At 44.1% G+C, this 16410-nt stretch overlaps 1 protein-coding gene and 1 pseudogene across 4 annotated transcripts; both read right to left on the reverse strand.

Moving 5' to 3' along the window:
• Positions 1–643: 643 nt before the first annotated feature.
• LOC137017237 (cytochrome P450 2K1-like) lies at positions 644–3864 on the reverse strand (annotated as a pseudogene).
• LOC137017235 (cytochrome P450 2K1-like) lies at positions 3426–16384 on the reverse strand. 4 transcript variants are annotated; one of them, XM_067381267.1, is made up of 10 exons: positions 16128–16384; positions 15634–15796; positions 14440–14583; positions 14142–14302; positions 13858–14037; positions 13627–13768; positions 11780–11964; positions 11527–11668; positions 5923–6115; positions 3426–3451 (listed from the first exon to the last, which is right to left on the reverse strand). In XM_067381267.1, exons 1-9 carry the CDS (start codon positions 16314–16316, stop codon positions 5928–5930), a joined length of 1494 nt encoding a protein of 497 aa, XP_067237368.1. In that variant the 5' UTR covers positions 16317–16384; the 3' UTR covers positions 3426–3451; positions 5923–5927. The 4 variants fall into 4 exon arrangements, with proteins under 4 accessions (XP_067237368.1, XP_067237369.1, XP_067237367.1 ...); XM_067381268.1 differs by lacking the exon at positions 3426–3451 and having other exon boundaries at positions 5728–6115; positions 13942–14037; XM_067381266.1 differs by lacking the exon at positions 3426–3451 and having other exon boundaries at positions 5728–6115.
• Positions 16385–16410: the final 26 nt, after the last annotated feature.

Genomic DNA, 16410 nt, shown 5'->3' on the forward strand with positions numbered 1-16410 from the left:
AGCCAAAACATTTTGACAAGTAACAGGTCACATATTAAGGTCTGGGTAGATTAGATTGTAAGCAAACAATCAGTTCTCATAATCAGCTTGTTGGATACAGGAGAAATGAGCAGGAATAAAGATCTGAGTGACCTTGAAAAGGGCAAAATGTTATGGCAAGGCCAGAGAAGGGTCAGAGATTCTCTGAAACAACAAGGATTTTGTGTGTTGCTCCCGGACAGCAGTAGTGAAAATTTGCCAACAGTTGTCCGAGGAGGAACAAACCACAAAACGGTGACAGGGTATTGGGCAACCAAAGCTCATACTGTAGATGCACAAGGAAAATGAAGACTATCCCGTCTGGTCTGAGCCAACAGACAGTCTACTGTGGCACAAATCACACAAAATTTGAATGATGGGATGTCCCAACACACAATGCATCACACCCTGCTGTGTATGGGGATGTGTAGCTGCAGATCAGTCAGAGTGCCTATGATGGGTGAGCATCATAAATGGACCTTGGAGCAGTGGATGAAGGTTGTTTGTTCAAAACCCTGGGTCCTTCCATTCATGTGGATGTCAATTTGACACCCAGTTGAGCATCTATTGGATGTGCTGGACCAACAAGTTCAATCCACGGCAGCTCCACCTCACAACCTACCAGACTTAAAAGATCTGCTGCTAATGTCTTGGTGTCAGCAAAGAGTCCATGCCTCAGCAGGTCGACTCTCTTTTGGCAGCACATTTAGGACCAACAGCATATTAGGCAGGTGGTCATAATGTTTTGGCTCATTGGTGTATTTCTATGTAAATAAATGGTACAAGTCAGTGAAAAACTGAAAACCATATCCAAGGTAAAAGTTTAAGCTTTTGCTGGCAGGTGGGCAAAAATGAAGCATAAATTCATCTAATACTTTACTTGTATGTTTTATTTGTGGATGAGGAAGGAGTCGATGAATCCTCTGCAGTCAAGCGGGTTCAAAGTTTCCTGTAAGACGTTCACTAGCTTCTGCATTTCTTTCCTGTTGCTTTCCATATTTTCCATTAACAGCCTCCATGTCTTCATCCAGGGTCCGAGAACCGGACACATGTTGTAGATCTACAGGTGAAGACACACCAACTTTAAAATGCATCTATATCTTTTTGGCTGACATGAAAACAGAGTTTAAGACCAGAGCTGAAATTGTTTTAACAGTGATTCAGTGTATCTGCAACATTTTTGCTCATTGTGTCCTCTTTTCAAATCTGATTGTAAACCCCCTTTAAAATAACATTGCAAGGAACGGCACCCATAAACACTGCAGAGTACCTGTATCATAGCTGAACCAGTCATGCAGATGTTCTTGTTTGCCTTGTTCACCATATCATGAAACTTTGGGTACTCATATTCAAATCGTTTTCCATACACAATAGCTGAGATGATGTTGGAGACAGCACGATTCACCGGTTGGGTAGTATCAAATGGATTTCCTGCAAGACAAATGCAAACAGAGAAGATTATAGAGTAATCTAATACACAGAGACGAACTCCATGTTTCCCTCCTCTGGCCATCGGAGGGAGCCATCTCCCGAGTACTGACATACACACGCACATGCACACGACATTTCCCATCAGCCCGTGCCTGGGACTAATTAGTGCCACAGCTGATACCCATTACCTGGACTATAAAAGACTCTCATGCCCTGCAGTTCATTGTGAAGTCTTGTTTTGTTTAGGTGAACATTTCTGAGCGTTCTTTCCCTGTTTGTATTCCTGTTGCTGATCCTGTTTGTTACCCGTCTACGATCCACTGCTGCCTGCCTTTGACCCCCGCCTGTTACCTTGTTCTGTGAGTGATATCTGCCTGACCCTCTGCCTGTTATCTGACCACGATTCTGCCTGTCCCTGTTATACCTGTTTGCTCCTGTCTGTATGACCACGCTCTTACTAATAAAAGCATGCAAATGGATCCCAGCCAGAGTGATGATTCATTACAAATACTTAGAAAAGTATGCTGTTAACACAAGCAGTTGCTTTACCTTGAAACTTCTCAAACACTTCCCACAGATAATGTGTCTCATCTACTATTTTCTCTTCGCTCAGTTTCTTGCCCATTCCAAAGTCTCGAAGAGTTGAGATAGCGAATTTTCTCATCGTCTTCCAGCTGTCGCCATTTGCAAAGAGGATTCCTGTGGAGAAACATGTTTTGTATTCATAAATCATCAGAGAGTTCACCAGAACCTTTTTGTATTAATTCTCTATGATATAATATTCTTATATTAAATAAATCATTAACAACAATGAAATGTTGTGGAAGAGTATGGCTGCTCAACACCACTATTAAAAAAGAAAACTAACACTAGTTTTTCTTTCTTTGCTCAATAATTATTGTATTATGCTCAAGTGTCAGCAGTGATGCATGTTGTGTCATGTTAGTGAGGCTGATGTTTTACCACATCCTTGATTGAAGTCCTGGAATATGGAGGAATTGGGAATTCCCCAAATTCTTCTGCCTGGTTCACAAATGCTTGTTTGACCGTCTTGTATCCAGCCAGAACCACAACCTTCCTGGGTCCAAAATGCACTTTGAACACTGACCCGTATTTTTTGGACAACTGTGAAATAGATTTGCGTAACATGGTCATGCATTGATTTTATCTGTTAGCAACTGAAATGATAACAAGAAAAGCACTTGGAACTTAAAATCGGGGACAGAAATGTTCTTAGTTGTTGATTTGACTTCAAACGAAAATGTATTTTGATATACCCTCTTATAAATAAAGGTCCCAAAAGGGGATTTTCACAGTGATGCCAGAAGAACCATTTTTGGTTCCTCAAAAAAAACTAAAAGACCCATTTTTTATTTAAAAAACCTAAACCTTTTTTTTTTTACACTATAAAGAACCTTTTGTGGAATGGAAAGATTGCATGGATTTTAAAGGTTCTTTATGGAACTATCGATGTCAATAAAGAACCTTTATTTTTAAGAGTGAACAGAGATTGTGATCAATTAAATGACAGAAAGAGTGTGTTTTCTAATGTCTTATTATATGTAAACATTCATCCAACAAGAAAATGTGGCATTTAGCACTTCTTTCAGAAATTAAATCTTTTTGGACCTAATAAAATCACCCAATAAGACTCAAATATCAGACTGTGTTTGAGACAAAGGTGATGAGATATCAATGTTTCTATAAAGAGACAAAAATGCACATATTTCTGTTTTATCTGTTAAATCAGATTATTGAAATAAATGGGAAAGTTTTGCCTAAAAAACATGGAAAGCAAAGACAAGAAATAGAAAACATCTGAATAGCGTAAAATAATGTGTGTAACAAATTATGGGGAAAATGACAACAGGAATTATAATCTAGGAAACATAAGATACAGAAACGTACTCACATGAGGTTGTTTGAGATCCAGTTGGAGCAGGTTCCCCAGCAGTGGCATTGGTTTGGGTCCCAGAGGATCTTTTCTTCAGGAGAGCTGGAGCTGATTGAGATTAGATAAGCAACCAAAAACAACAAGTAAAGCTCCTGTGGTGGACACATGCATGAGAAGCACTTCCACTAAAGCCATAGTCAGAGAGATCTCCACCACAACTGAGAGTCTTCACAAAACAAAAAAACAAACAAAAAAAAAAACAGGTGTGAAGGCAGGTCGTTGTGTCTCCACATGTTGAAAACATGATGTGTAGCCAGATGTGAGCTAAACCTGACAAAAACTGATTTTGTGAAAACTACATATAAATAAAGGTTTTTTTCCTTCTAAAAATGCAGACAGATTTATGTTATTTACACTCTTAGAAGAACATTTCTTTTTTTTATCATATACATGATTGGATAAGTCTGGCATATTTTTAATTAAAAATTGCAAGGTCAAAAAAGAAGAAGAAACATGCATGGATGAACCATTCACAATAAGATCAATAACCTGTTTTTTTAAAAATAGATGAATGTGAATAAGTTGATTTTCCATTTTGTGCCAACTTTAATCATATTTTGAATCTGATAGTCCAGTTACAAATCTTTTTAAGTTTGAAAGTGCAAAAATAACATATCTGACCTTTCTAATCCCAGATAGCAAGCAACCATCGAAACAATGTTAAATCAATGGTAATGTGTCAACTTTAACCACACTGAATCAAAATCACTTTTGCACCCACAATTAATGATGAAAAAAGGTTGAAATTTCAACAACAACAAAAAAATCAATGGTAATGGCACTGATTCAATGTTACAATGTGATGTTGGTTCAACAGCATGCTTGCACTCAGAAAATGAAACACAACTACAACTGAGTTAAAGCCACACAGCCTGAAATCAACTGAAAATAAAAGACAAATCTCTCAAGATCTCAGCAGATGATGATTTTTGGAAAAAAAAGAAAAAAACTCCACAAACAACATTACCAGCTTCACTTATTACTAACCAGTTTGACTTTATTTCTGAAATTCATTTACAGAAGTTTTTTTTTTGAGAATTAACAGAGTTTTGGTCATCATTAGGATGATCAGTGTTTTATTTAGTTGGGCAGTTTGACTCTTGGCTTTGAGTTTGTGGTCTTTGTAACTGTGTTTACCCAAACATATAATTTGTTCCAAAGAAAATCAGAAACAAAGATGATCAGGTGATATAGTTTACAACATCATAAAGTAGGATAATTTATCTCTTTTTTCATTTATTTGTTATTAATAGATTATATTCACCGAAAATACTTTCTTGTCACAAGTCAGACATTCTGAATTTAGATTTTTTTAAAAACATTATGGGAAAAAAGATCATGCTGCAATGCATGCTGGGAGCCACCATAGTATAAAACTAATTACTCCCAGCATGCATTGCGGCATGAAGTATGTCACCATTGTTGAGATTAGGCTTGTTCAAGATGCGCTTTGCAGACCGATCGTTGTATGACATCAAAGTACCGCAAGAGAGATTGAAGTACCTCTCACCGTACTTGATGTCATACACCAAATGGTCTGCGCAGCACCGATGCATCTTGAACAAGCCTATTCATATACTGATTCTTGATGTCTGTGTGTGTCAAATAAAAAAATTTAAAAAATCCCAAAATGTATTTAGAATCATATTTCAAATTGTTTAATCTGTTGCAAGAAAATATTGTTGGTGAATATAATCTATTAATAACAAATAACCACTTTTGGTCAAAGATAAGATTATTAAATTATTCTAATTTATGATGATGAAAACTATATGACCAGATCATCTTTGTTTCTGGCTTCCTTTGCAACTAATTATGTTACTTGGTACAAAGACCACAAACTCACATAAAAAGCCAAGAGTCAAACTGCCCAACTAAATGAAACACTGATCACCAGTATGGTGACCAAACAATTTCAATAAAACATCAACATCTAAACCTCAGTTAATTCTCAAAAATAACTTCTGAATATAAATGACAGAAATAAAGTCAAACTGGTTAGTAATATATTGAAGCTGGTAATGCTCTTTTTGGAGTTGTTTAATCATCCTCTGCTGAGATTTTGAGAGATTTTTTGTCTACTTTTATTTTCAGTTGATTTCAGGATGTGTGTCTTTAAGTCAGTTGTTGTTGTGTTTCATTTTCTGAGAGTGCATGGCGTTGAACCAACATCACATTGTAACCTTGATTCAATGCCGTTACCATTGATTTTTTTGTTTTTTTTGTTTGTTTGTTTGTTTGTTTAAATGTCAAAATGTTTTCAATATTAATTGCAGGTGCAAAAGTGATATTGATTCAATATGGTTAACATTGACACATTGATTTAACATTGTTTCAATGGTTGCTTGCTATAAGGGATTTTATATATGACATGGTTTTCATGATTCATTGTGAATGCTGAAAAAGATTGATTCCTGAGATTTCTGATGTTTGAATTTAAAGAATCAACACAAATATTATGCAAGGGCTGTATCTGTTTGAAAACAATCAACTTTGCTGTTTTAACAGATTTAACTAACAGATTTCACGACCGCTTCACTGCGCACAGTTTGTGTGGGGTCGGGTTCAGGGTGAAGCCCACTGCTGGTGTGAGATCCAGATCATCCTCAGACACTCCAGGAGGAGGAGTGAAGCGGAAATGCTGAATGAGGGAGGTGAAGAACAGGAAGAGCTCCATCCTGGCCAAACTCTCTCCAAGACAAGCTCTACGGCCTGAGAGAGAGAGAAAAGTCACAAACTTCTATACATCTTGTGTTTAAAATTAGCATTTTTGTGATGTGTATTGCCTCAGCATTTTTGGGAATAGTATAGATCATTATAGATCTCACAACAAAATCTAAAATAAAACAATTTCACCAGGATATTTCATGAATAAAAACGTACTCGGTTACATACGTAACCTTGGTTCCCTGAGATACGGGAACGAGTACTGTGTATGCCGGGAGGCCCCTGAGAGTGTGTGATGACAGTGCTCAGGGAGGCCATCTTTTTCACACTGAGAGGACCCGAGCATGTAAGGTCGGGATGTCCAAGTTATGAAATCTGACAAAAGTGGACGGCGAGGACCAGCCGGCCGCCTCACAGATGTCTTTGAGAGAAACGCCACTAGACCACGCCCAGGATGAGGCCATGCCTCTAGTGGAGTGGGCTCTTACTCTTATGGGGCAGTCCAGGCCCATAGAGGAGTAGCATAGAGCAATTGTGTCGACTATCCAACGCGAGAGACGTTGCTTTGAGACCGGAGACCCTTTGGTGCGGCCGCCAAAGCAGATGAAGAGCTGGTCTGACTGCCTGAATGGCTGAGACCGCTCAGTATAGATTCTCAATGCCCTGACAGGGCAGAGTAAATGCACCTCTCGCTCGTCCGTGGAAGGAGGTAGCGCTGAGAGGGAAATAACCTGGGCTCTGAACGGGGTCGAGAGCACCTTGGGGACATAACCATGTCTGGGTTTTAGAACGACTTTGAAGTCGTTGGGCCCGAACTCAAGGCATGCAAGGCTCACAGAGAGGGCCTGCAGGTCGCCGATGCGCTTAACCGATGCTAGCGCAAGTAGCAGAGTGGTTTTAAGCGTTAAGAGCTGAAGGTCAGCTGACTGCAGTGGCTCGAAGGGCGGACCCTTGAGGGCTGCAAGGACAGTGGAAAGGTCCCAAGAGGGAACGGTAAGTGGTCTAGGGGGATTAAGCCGCCTAGCGCCTCTTAGGAAACGGACAACGAGGCCGTTTCTGCCCACCGTCTGGCCAGCGATAGGTGCGTGAAACGCTCCAATGGCTGCAACATAGACTTTGAGCGTGGAAGGGGTGAGACCGCTATCCAGCCGCTCTTGGAAGAAAGACAGTATCTGGGATACGTCACTCTCCACAGAGCACCAGTCAACAAGGACAGACCATTTCTGGCCGTAAAGACGCCTGGTGGACGGAGCTCTAGCCTGAGAAATGGTATGTAAAATGTTCCCAGGGAGGCTTAGTGGCTCCCATCGAGGGACCATAGGTGCAGAGCCCACAGCTGGGGCTGGGGGTGCCAGACTGTCCCGTTCTCCTGAGAGAGGAGGTCTCTTCTCAGGGGGATAGGCAATGGGTCTCTCGTGGAGAGCCTGAACAGCTCTGAGGACCAGGTTCGGGTCCTCCAGAGTGGGGCCACCAGCAGGACTCTGTGTTTGTCCTCCCTGATTCGTCTGATCACGCAAGGGATCATTGCGATCGGGGGAAAAGCATAAAGGAGGAGCCTGGGCCAGGTCTGGGCCAGGGCATCCGTCTGTTTTGAAAAGAAGGTTGGGCAGTGAGAGTTGTCTTCTAAGGCAAAGAGGTCGACCTCTGCCTTCCCAAAGATCTCCCAAATCTTTCGTACCATTTGAGGGTGGAGCATCCACTCGTCTGAGGGGACGTTGCTCCGCGATAGCATGTCTGCCCCAAGGCTCGACTTGCCAGGAATGTGTGTCGCTTTGAGCGACTGTAACCTGGCCGTTGCCCATTCGAGCAGGCGCTTTGCCAGGGCGCAAAGGCGGCTGGACGAAAGGCCTCCTTGGTGGTTTACATACGACACGACCGTCATGCTGTCCGACTGGACTAGGACGTGGTGTCCTTCCAGGAACACCTGAAAAGAGTTCAGGGCATGCTCTACTGCCAGCATCTCGATGCAGTTGATGTGCAGATGGCTCTGCTCGTGAGTCCACGAGCCGAAGGCTGGTCTGCCCTCGAAAACGGCGCCCCAACCCGTGTTGGAGACGTCCGTCGAAAGCACCTTCCTTCTTGTTACCGCCTGAAGGGGGACTCCATGCTTGAACCAGCTGGGGTTAGTCCAAGGTCTCAGGGCTGTAACGCAGGCCTGATTGACCCTTATAAGGAAGCGGCCGTGCCGCCAAGCATGTATTGGAACCCTGAGTTTCAGCCAGTGTTGCAGAGGCCGCATTCGTAGGAGGCCGAGTTGCAGTACTGGGGAGGCGGAAGCCATCAGCCCTAACATCCTCTGGAAAGTCTTCAGAGGGTAACGGGCATTGTTCCTGACTGATGCTGAGAGCTTCTGAATCGTCAGAGTGCGCTCTGGAGAGACTACAGCCCTCATGCGGACTGAGTCGAAGACTGCGCCCAGGAACGTGATACGCTGGCTGGGGAGCAGTGAGCTCTTGGCAAAATTGACCCTGAGTCCCGGGCACTGAAGGTGGCTGAGGAGCACAGATCTGTGGTATTCTAGCTCGGTACGAGACTGGGCCAGTACGAGCCAGTCGTTGAGGTAATTCAAAACTCGGATCCCCATCTTCCTTAGAGGGAGAAGCGTCGAGTCCATGCACTTGGTAAACGTGCGGGGAGCTAGAGACAGCCCGGAGGGCAGGACCTTGTATTGATAAGCCACACCCTCGAAGGTGAATCTCAAGAAAGGCCTGTGGCGAGGGGCTATTTGGATGTGGAAGTACGCATCCTTCAGGTCCAGTGAGAAGAACCAGTCCCCGGGGCGGATTTGCGCGAGGATCTGCTTCAATGTCAACATTCTGAACTTCCGTCTCATGAGGGAGAGGTTCAGAAGTCTTAAGTCTAAGATGGGTCTGAGAACGCCATCTTTCTTGGGGACAACAAAGTAGCGGCTGTAGAAGCCCGACTCGCTCTCTGCGGGGGGAACGATTTCTATGGCTCCCTTCTGTAGCAGAGACTTCAGTTCTGCGCGGAGGACATGAGCGTCGTCCGTTTTGACCGAAGTGGTGACCACACCGCTGAAGCACGGCGGCCCACGGGTGAACTGTAGGGAGTAGCCGTTGGATATGGTCCCGATGACCCACTGTGACACTCCGGGGATGGCTTGCCAGGCCTCGACCCGTGTGGCCAGGGGTTGAATAGCGTCCGGTGACAGACCGCTGTGCAGGGGTCTTTGCACCGTCGTTATTGGATGAGGAAATTTGCTCTCTTTTTGGTAATGTAAAAATATTGGGTTCGCCATTAGAACGGCGGTTTGTGTGGGTGCAGTCATTGTGGGCCCATTCCAGCACCCGGAGCTAAGCGAGGTGGTAGGGAATGTAAGCGAGAGAGCTTTTGGGGTGGTCCGGCCGTGGCAAGACCTAACCCCATCCTCTTTCTTCCTGCGTGATCAGGAAGACGCCGGAGGCGTTGGGTCCAGCACTATCTTAGGGCGGGGACCCTGGCGTCTCGGGAGCGTGGAGCGTTTCATTGGGCAGGCCCGTAGGCACTGGCTGTGATGCGGAAGGGCTGGCTTGCTCTGAGGCTGGGTCGGCGTTGGTTTGGACCGACTTGCAGTAGAAGAGGAGCTGGAGCGCTTCAGCAAGAAATGTCGCATTGCCTGGGACGATTTCTGCGCGGCCAAGAAGCGCTCGGTGAACCCCTCCACAGCTGACCTGAAGAGACTTGAGGGCGAGACATGGGGCATCCAAGAAAGCCATCTTGTCTGCGTCTTTGATCTCTGTGAGGTTAAGCCAGAGATGGCGCTCCAACACAACCAGGTTGGCCATGGACCTGCCTATGGCCTGGGCCGTGGTCTTCGTGGCGCGCAGGGCCAGGTCGGTGGTGCTGCGGAGGTCACGGAAGGCCGGCGCGTCAATTCCAGACTCGTCCAGGGAGCGGAGGAGTTTGGCCTGGAAGACCTGGAGGATGGCCATTGAGTGGAGCGCTGAAGCTGCTTGCCCTGCGGAGGAGTACGCTCAGCCGGCAATGGCTGAGGTCGTACGGCAGGGCTTAGAGGGAAGGGCCCTCTTGCTCTTCCAGCCCACGGCAGCGGGCGGGCAGAGGTGAGCGGCCACTGCTTCGCCGAGCGGCGGTATCTGCTCATAGCCCTTCTCATGGGAGCCATCAACTGAGGTGAGAGCCGTGGGTGAAGAAGTGCAAAGGCAGGCGGAGTAAGGGGCTCGCCAGGACTTCGTGAGCTCTGAGTGGACCTCGGGGAAGAAGGGCGCAGATCGCTGGCAAGGGGTCTGGCGGGGCCCCGGCAGAAACCACTCGTCCAGCCTGCTGCGAGTCGGCTCTTCAGGTGTGGCCCATTCCAAGTCGAGCTCCTCAACGGCCTTGGAAAGGATACGGATGAGCTCGGTGTCCGATCCAGTCCTGGAGTCAATGGGCTCTAGTGATGGCAGGGGGGCGGGCTGTTCGTCGCCGACCCACTCCTCCGCTTCAGATGCCGCGAGCGACATGGAGTCGTCGGGCTGCTCATCCTCTGAGCCGCCGAAGGAGATGAGGTCACTCGCTTCCGCTGAGGAATGCTGCTCCGGGCGTGCGAAGAGGACAGGGGACGGCTCTCTCACAGAAGAGGGAGAGGTCGGCGGGCGCTAGGCCGGCTTAAGCTCTCCCATCTCCGAGCGCTGAACTCCTCTGCCTCGCTGTCTTTTCCTTGCCAGCTCGCGGGAGGAAGAAGACGGGAAGGCGCGGGAGGTGGAAGCGCTTTCAGAGAAGAAAGCGATCCGAGCGCGGAGAGAAGCGAGACTCATGCACTCGCAGTACGGGCATGAAGTCTCGGTGAGCGCGGCGTCAGCGTGGGGCCTGCCCAGACATCCGTCGTCATCACAGGCGTGGCGCGGCATACTGGATGCCGCCGCCATAAAAACGGCGCTTGGGGGGGCTCTTTTAGAGCGGTATAGACCGTGAACGGAAGCTCTGAAGCAGCGGCGGTGAACCGCGTTGGTGCGTTGAAAAACGCTCGCCGGATGGCAGCAGGAGACTCGCTGAAAGCGAAACCGGAAGCTCGCGGTGGGCGGCGAGAGCAGCACTCTGGGCGGCAGTCTTCGGCGGCGCCGGCAGGAGCAAGCGGCGGATTCAGCTGTCCTCTGCGGGGCCTCTTCCACGGCGTAGTGAGCTCGTTCGGCGGCGAAGGCGATCAGCAGGATCCAGCGAAGCGTAGATCGTCGCTGAAGGAGAGAGAACTGAATCCAACGGCGAAACGCTGGCTTATATAGCCATAAGCCACGCCCGTTTTGGCGGGCTTGCTGGCACGCTATTTCGCCATTGACTCGCGCGACTACGCCGCGCCGTCATTGGCTCAAAGAGTTTCATTCCTTTGAGCCAATAGACGTGCAGTTTTCACTGCGCTATTGTAAAAGGCTTCAGCAAGGAGGAAAAAGGAGCTTTTCCCCATACGCAGTAGGAGCGAGGAAGGGAACGAGAGTCAAGCCCTTTGTGAAGGAAAGTAGTACCTGCAGAAAAGGGCAGGAAGGCGTCTCTCTTCACAAATCGACCATGTTTGTCCAGGAAGTGTTCGGGGTTAAAGGTGTGTGGTGTTTCCCATTCATCTTCATCCCACAGTACAGACATTAGAAGAGGAAATATGCATGTACCCTGTTCAAGAAAAAGATCACATCTTTCTATGTTTTTTTTTTTTTTTGTTGTTTTTTTTTTTTAAAGGGAGTCAACTTTTTTGTATTTTGTATTATTTTACAGTATTCTTACCTTCTTGATGAAGTATCCGTTGAAGTGAACATCACAGCTGGTCTTATGAGGAATACTCATGGGTACAATATTAGCCAGTCTCTGGGTTTCATGGATCACAGCATCTGTATACGGTAAGTTCTTCCTGTCCTCTGTAATCGGTTGCCGTCCACCAATCACCTGATCGATCTCCACTTGAACCCGATCTGCAAACACATCACACTTTAATTACATTTTCTGAACTCAGCCTACCAGCACAAGATAAGTTAAACATCCAAAGTATATTTAACAAGTAAAACATAACCCAGTTAAAACAGAAACGTCTTGCTTGTTGATAAAGCCTGTTTGATATTCTGGTTCAGGATAAGTTCAGCTCAGTCTGCAACATTTGTGGCATAATTTTGATAACCATTTATCTATTTATGTTTTGTTCCCAGAATGTTCTCCTAAAGGATAAAATAACATTCTCTAAAAATATTCTAAAAATGTTTATATAACATTGTTAGAACATTATCCCCTAAAATTCTTATAATAAAGTTTTTTTGTTGTTGTTGTTTGTTTGTTTTATTTTTTTTTTACCAGGAAGTTTCTCAGTGGGCACAGAACATGGCCAAATTTTGGTTGAAAATGAAAATCAGGTTGACATCTAAACCCAAAGTTTGTTTGACGTCAAGCTCCATCGGCGGGCAGACTTCACAATGTGGTTGGAATAAACACCACACTGAAACACAGATTACAACTGACTTCCAGCCACAGCCTTAGATGAAATCAACTGAAGATAAAAGAAGACATTAAAGGTACAATATGTAAGATTTTTGCAGTAAAATATCCAAAAACCACCAGGCTAGTGTTATATATTTTGTCCAGCTGATTACTAACAATATCTTTAATGTTTTCAACTGCTTGTAAATCATGAGAAAATTCCCATTCTAAACAGTGACACGGGGCAGTGCAGTCGCCTGTCAATGACGTCAGTTACCGCCTTTGTTACCGCCTTTACTGACGTAGAAACCACATGACAACAGTGCCGTGGACAAATGCAAACCAATAGCTTGCTTCAAGCAGTTCCTTATTTACTTCTTGCATGTTTTATGATGGATTGTGTTACTTATTTATGGAAGATAATTACTGTTTACCATCTGCCGCTGGTTCTGTCGACAAGGACAGCTCCCGTAAACTCATGACCGGAAAAGCGGAAGCGGCGCCGGCGACTGCGTCATAATAAAAGTCCCGCTGCTCGTGAGGCGTGTGTTGATCAATCGCTTCAGCTCCTCGTTCAGCTCCCGCAACACTCGGTCCTGCTCTGCTTCATACTACAGTAACGTTAATAATCGCATCCACGAACATGAGTTCTTCCAGACTCCAATCCCTATTCTTTTGCACCGTCCGTTGAGATGGAGACCACATGTCCCAAGTTTCTGCTCTAAAACTTGGCGTCATCAAACTACGCCTTTGTTTTCAATAGGCTTCTAGCGACCTCTAGCGGAAAAAAATATCACAAATTGTACCTTTAAGTCTCTCAAGATCTCAGCAGAGGAGGATTAAACAACTTTATTTCTGTCATATGTCTACAGAAGTTCTTATTGAGAATTAACAGAGGTTTAGATGTTGATATTTTGTTCATATCTTGTGGCTATACTATAGAAACAGTAAGTATTTTAACATTTACAGAATAGTCTCATTGACTTCCATTGTGTGCCTCACTGTAAACTAGTTTGTTTTGTGTGTGTGTGTGTGTGTGTGTGTGTGTGTGGTAATCAACATTATGCCACAAATGCTGTCAAACTGAGTTTAACTTGTACTGAACCCAGAATATATCCAGAATAATGTTTTAATCATTTCAGCCAACTGCAATATTTCAATCATACCCTGTATGTGTGGATATTTGGCCATAAGCAGCAATCCCCAGCGCAGTGTTGTACTAGTAGTGTCCGTACCAGCGATGAACAAATTGCCAACTGTAAAAATGAGGTTCTTCTCATGAAAAAGTGAGTTCTTCTCACCAGATTCCTGATCAAATGGAAATCACATTAGAGATTTAAAGAAGTAAAAAAAGAATATGATCATTAAAATTTTAAGCTGTGTTATATTGACAATACTTCTGCAGTCTGCTTGCGGATGAGAAAGGAATCGACAAGGCCTCTGATGTCCTGTGGGTTCAGTGTTTGACGTAAACTGCTCACCAGCTCTGATATCTCTTTGATATCAAGCTCAAGGTTTTTCATGAGCAGTCTCCAATTCTTCAGCCATGGTCCCAAGAAAGGGAACATGTTGTAGAGCTGGAGAACAAAAATCAGGAGATGTTTCTACCACAATGATGCAGTAGTGTATGCCATTATAAACCAGTTCCTTCTCACAGGTTACATTCGAATCATACGTGAACCTGCACAGATGCTGTTCCACTCAGTCTGACGCTCTCATTGGCTCGATCCACCATATTCCATAGATGAAGGTCTGTATACTCAAACCTGCGGCCATACACAATGGCGGAAATGACACTTGAGGCAGCGTAGTTCATCAGCTGTGTGGTTTCAAAAGGTTTTCCTATAAAAGAACAGGCAGTGGTGTTCAGCTTTTGGTCCATTTGCTGGTCATGCCTGCATTGCTGCACTACTATGACATTTGAAGCTTTACATTACAGGCATTATGATATTATCTCTTACAAAACATTGATACTTTACCTTCAAACTTCTCAAATTCCTCTCGTAAATGGCATGTTTCCTCTATGATTTTCTCCTCAATTTTTTTCTTTCCAAATTCTCGTAAGTTGGTGAGAGCAAACCGTCTCATCTCTTTCCAGCTCTCTCCGTTGGCAAATATAATTCCTACAAAGTTTCTGAATTTAATCTTACAGAAATCATATTCTTGTAGCTCAAACAGTTGTGACGCCAAGGTCACTTTCTGAAGTGACTTCATACATCTATTAAAGAGACCAATTGGTTAAAACAAATTTTAAAAGTGGTTCAGAAAAGGTAAGTTGGTTTTGAGAAAAGCTTGAGCATCATTTGAGCACATATGCCTCATATACCTATTTTGTATCTAATGCAATGAAATTCAGATTTTATTAGTGTGACTAAAATGTCCAAAAGTGTCCAAAAACTGTATAGGGCTTTTCACACTTGAAATAGTTAACCCTGGGTCATTCTAAACCCTGGGTAAACAGAATCCTGGGATATCTTGCTTCACATTTCACATTGCTCATAATTTACCTGGGGTAACCAGTTAATCCTTGGTATTCATAAAATGACGTTTCACACCTTTAGATTCCTAAACCCTGGGTTATTTGAATATTTGAGGTGTCAGTGTCATTGAATGAATAAATGCAACATGTGACCTGTTTATATAAAGTCTAGCATTGTGCATCCTCATATTGCCGACTACTATCGAGTTTATACTGAATGGATATTTCAGACTATAAAGGTAAGAATGAAACAGTCTCTTCTTCGCATAAATTGTTGCATTTTCTGTCAGCATTTGACATTTTTCCTCTCAAATGCTGAATTTACTGTTTATATACAATACACAGTGTTTCCATGACTGCCCAAAGCAGGCAAATATGAGCATATGATTGGGTGTCTGTTGCTAAGCATCTAGCTGTAACATTCTAACATTCTAACTTGTTAACCCCATATTACAGTGCCAAACTTGTACAGTGTGAAACCATGCAGTGTGGTGCAAACCCTGCTCTGGCCCCAGGTAAAAAGCAGTGCTAACCCTGAGTCTAAATTACAGGTGAGAAACATTCCTTTACCCTGGGTTAAAAGCGGTGTTTAGAATGACAATAACACGGGATTAAGTGCAGTGTGAAAAGCCCTTGTGTATCTTATATCGATGAAAGTAAGTATAAAGAACCCTTTAAACTGGACTGCTCTTACCGTGTCCTTTAGTGAGATCATGGAACAGTGGCATGATTTCTCGATCTCCAAATTCGTCTGCATAATTAACAAGTGCTTGCTTCACTGTTTTGTAGCCAGCTAGCACAACCACTTTCTTTGGGCCAAAGTAGACTGTGAAAACTGGGCCAAACTGCTTTGCCATCTGATGAAGATTGAAATAGACATTACAGGCATTTAAAGGAGAAAAAGATCTGTTCCAAACATTATTCAACTTTATTAAATGAATCTTAAGAGAATATTATGTTGTTTTGTTCTAAATATGTTCTTGTGTTCCAAAGGATTGAAGCAACATGAGAGTAAAATGATGACAGAATTTTTGGGTAAACAATCGTATATTCTCCCTTTGGAAAAACAGAATTGCTCTCTAAAACTCACCAGACCGGTTTGTCAACACTTCAAGGCTTTCTACTGATGAACCAATAGAAACAAAGCTAAACCTGTTGGCCAACAGGACTGATATCATTCATACTTACCTCACATAGGCTCAAGTGTGGTTTGTTAACATCTAACATTAGCAGATTTCCCAAGAGTGGCAACGGTTTTGGCCCTGGAGGTTCATTTTCGTCTCTCTGAGAGCTCAAGAATAGGAGATAAACAACCAAGAGCAGAAGCAAGCAAAAAATAAATGTTCCTGTGTTGGAAAGCTGCAAAAATGATTCCATGTTCACAGAACAATACCCATAAGACCTTGAGGATTGTACAGATTTCAGCAGTACATAGATAAAGTGGGAGTGGATACTTTTGGTCTTGGAGGTG

The sequence above is a fragment of the Chanodichthys erythropterus genome, chromosome 3 (genome assembly GCF_024489055.1).
Source record: "Chanodichthys erythropterus isolate Z2021 chromosome 3, ASM2448905v1, whole genome shotgun sequence".
NCBI lineage: Eukaryota > Metazoa > Chordata > Actinopteri > Cypriniformes > Xenocyprididae > Chanodichthys > Chanodichthys erythropterus.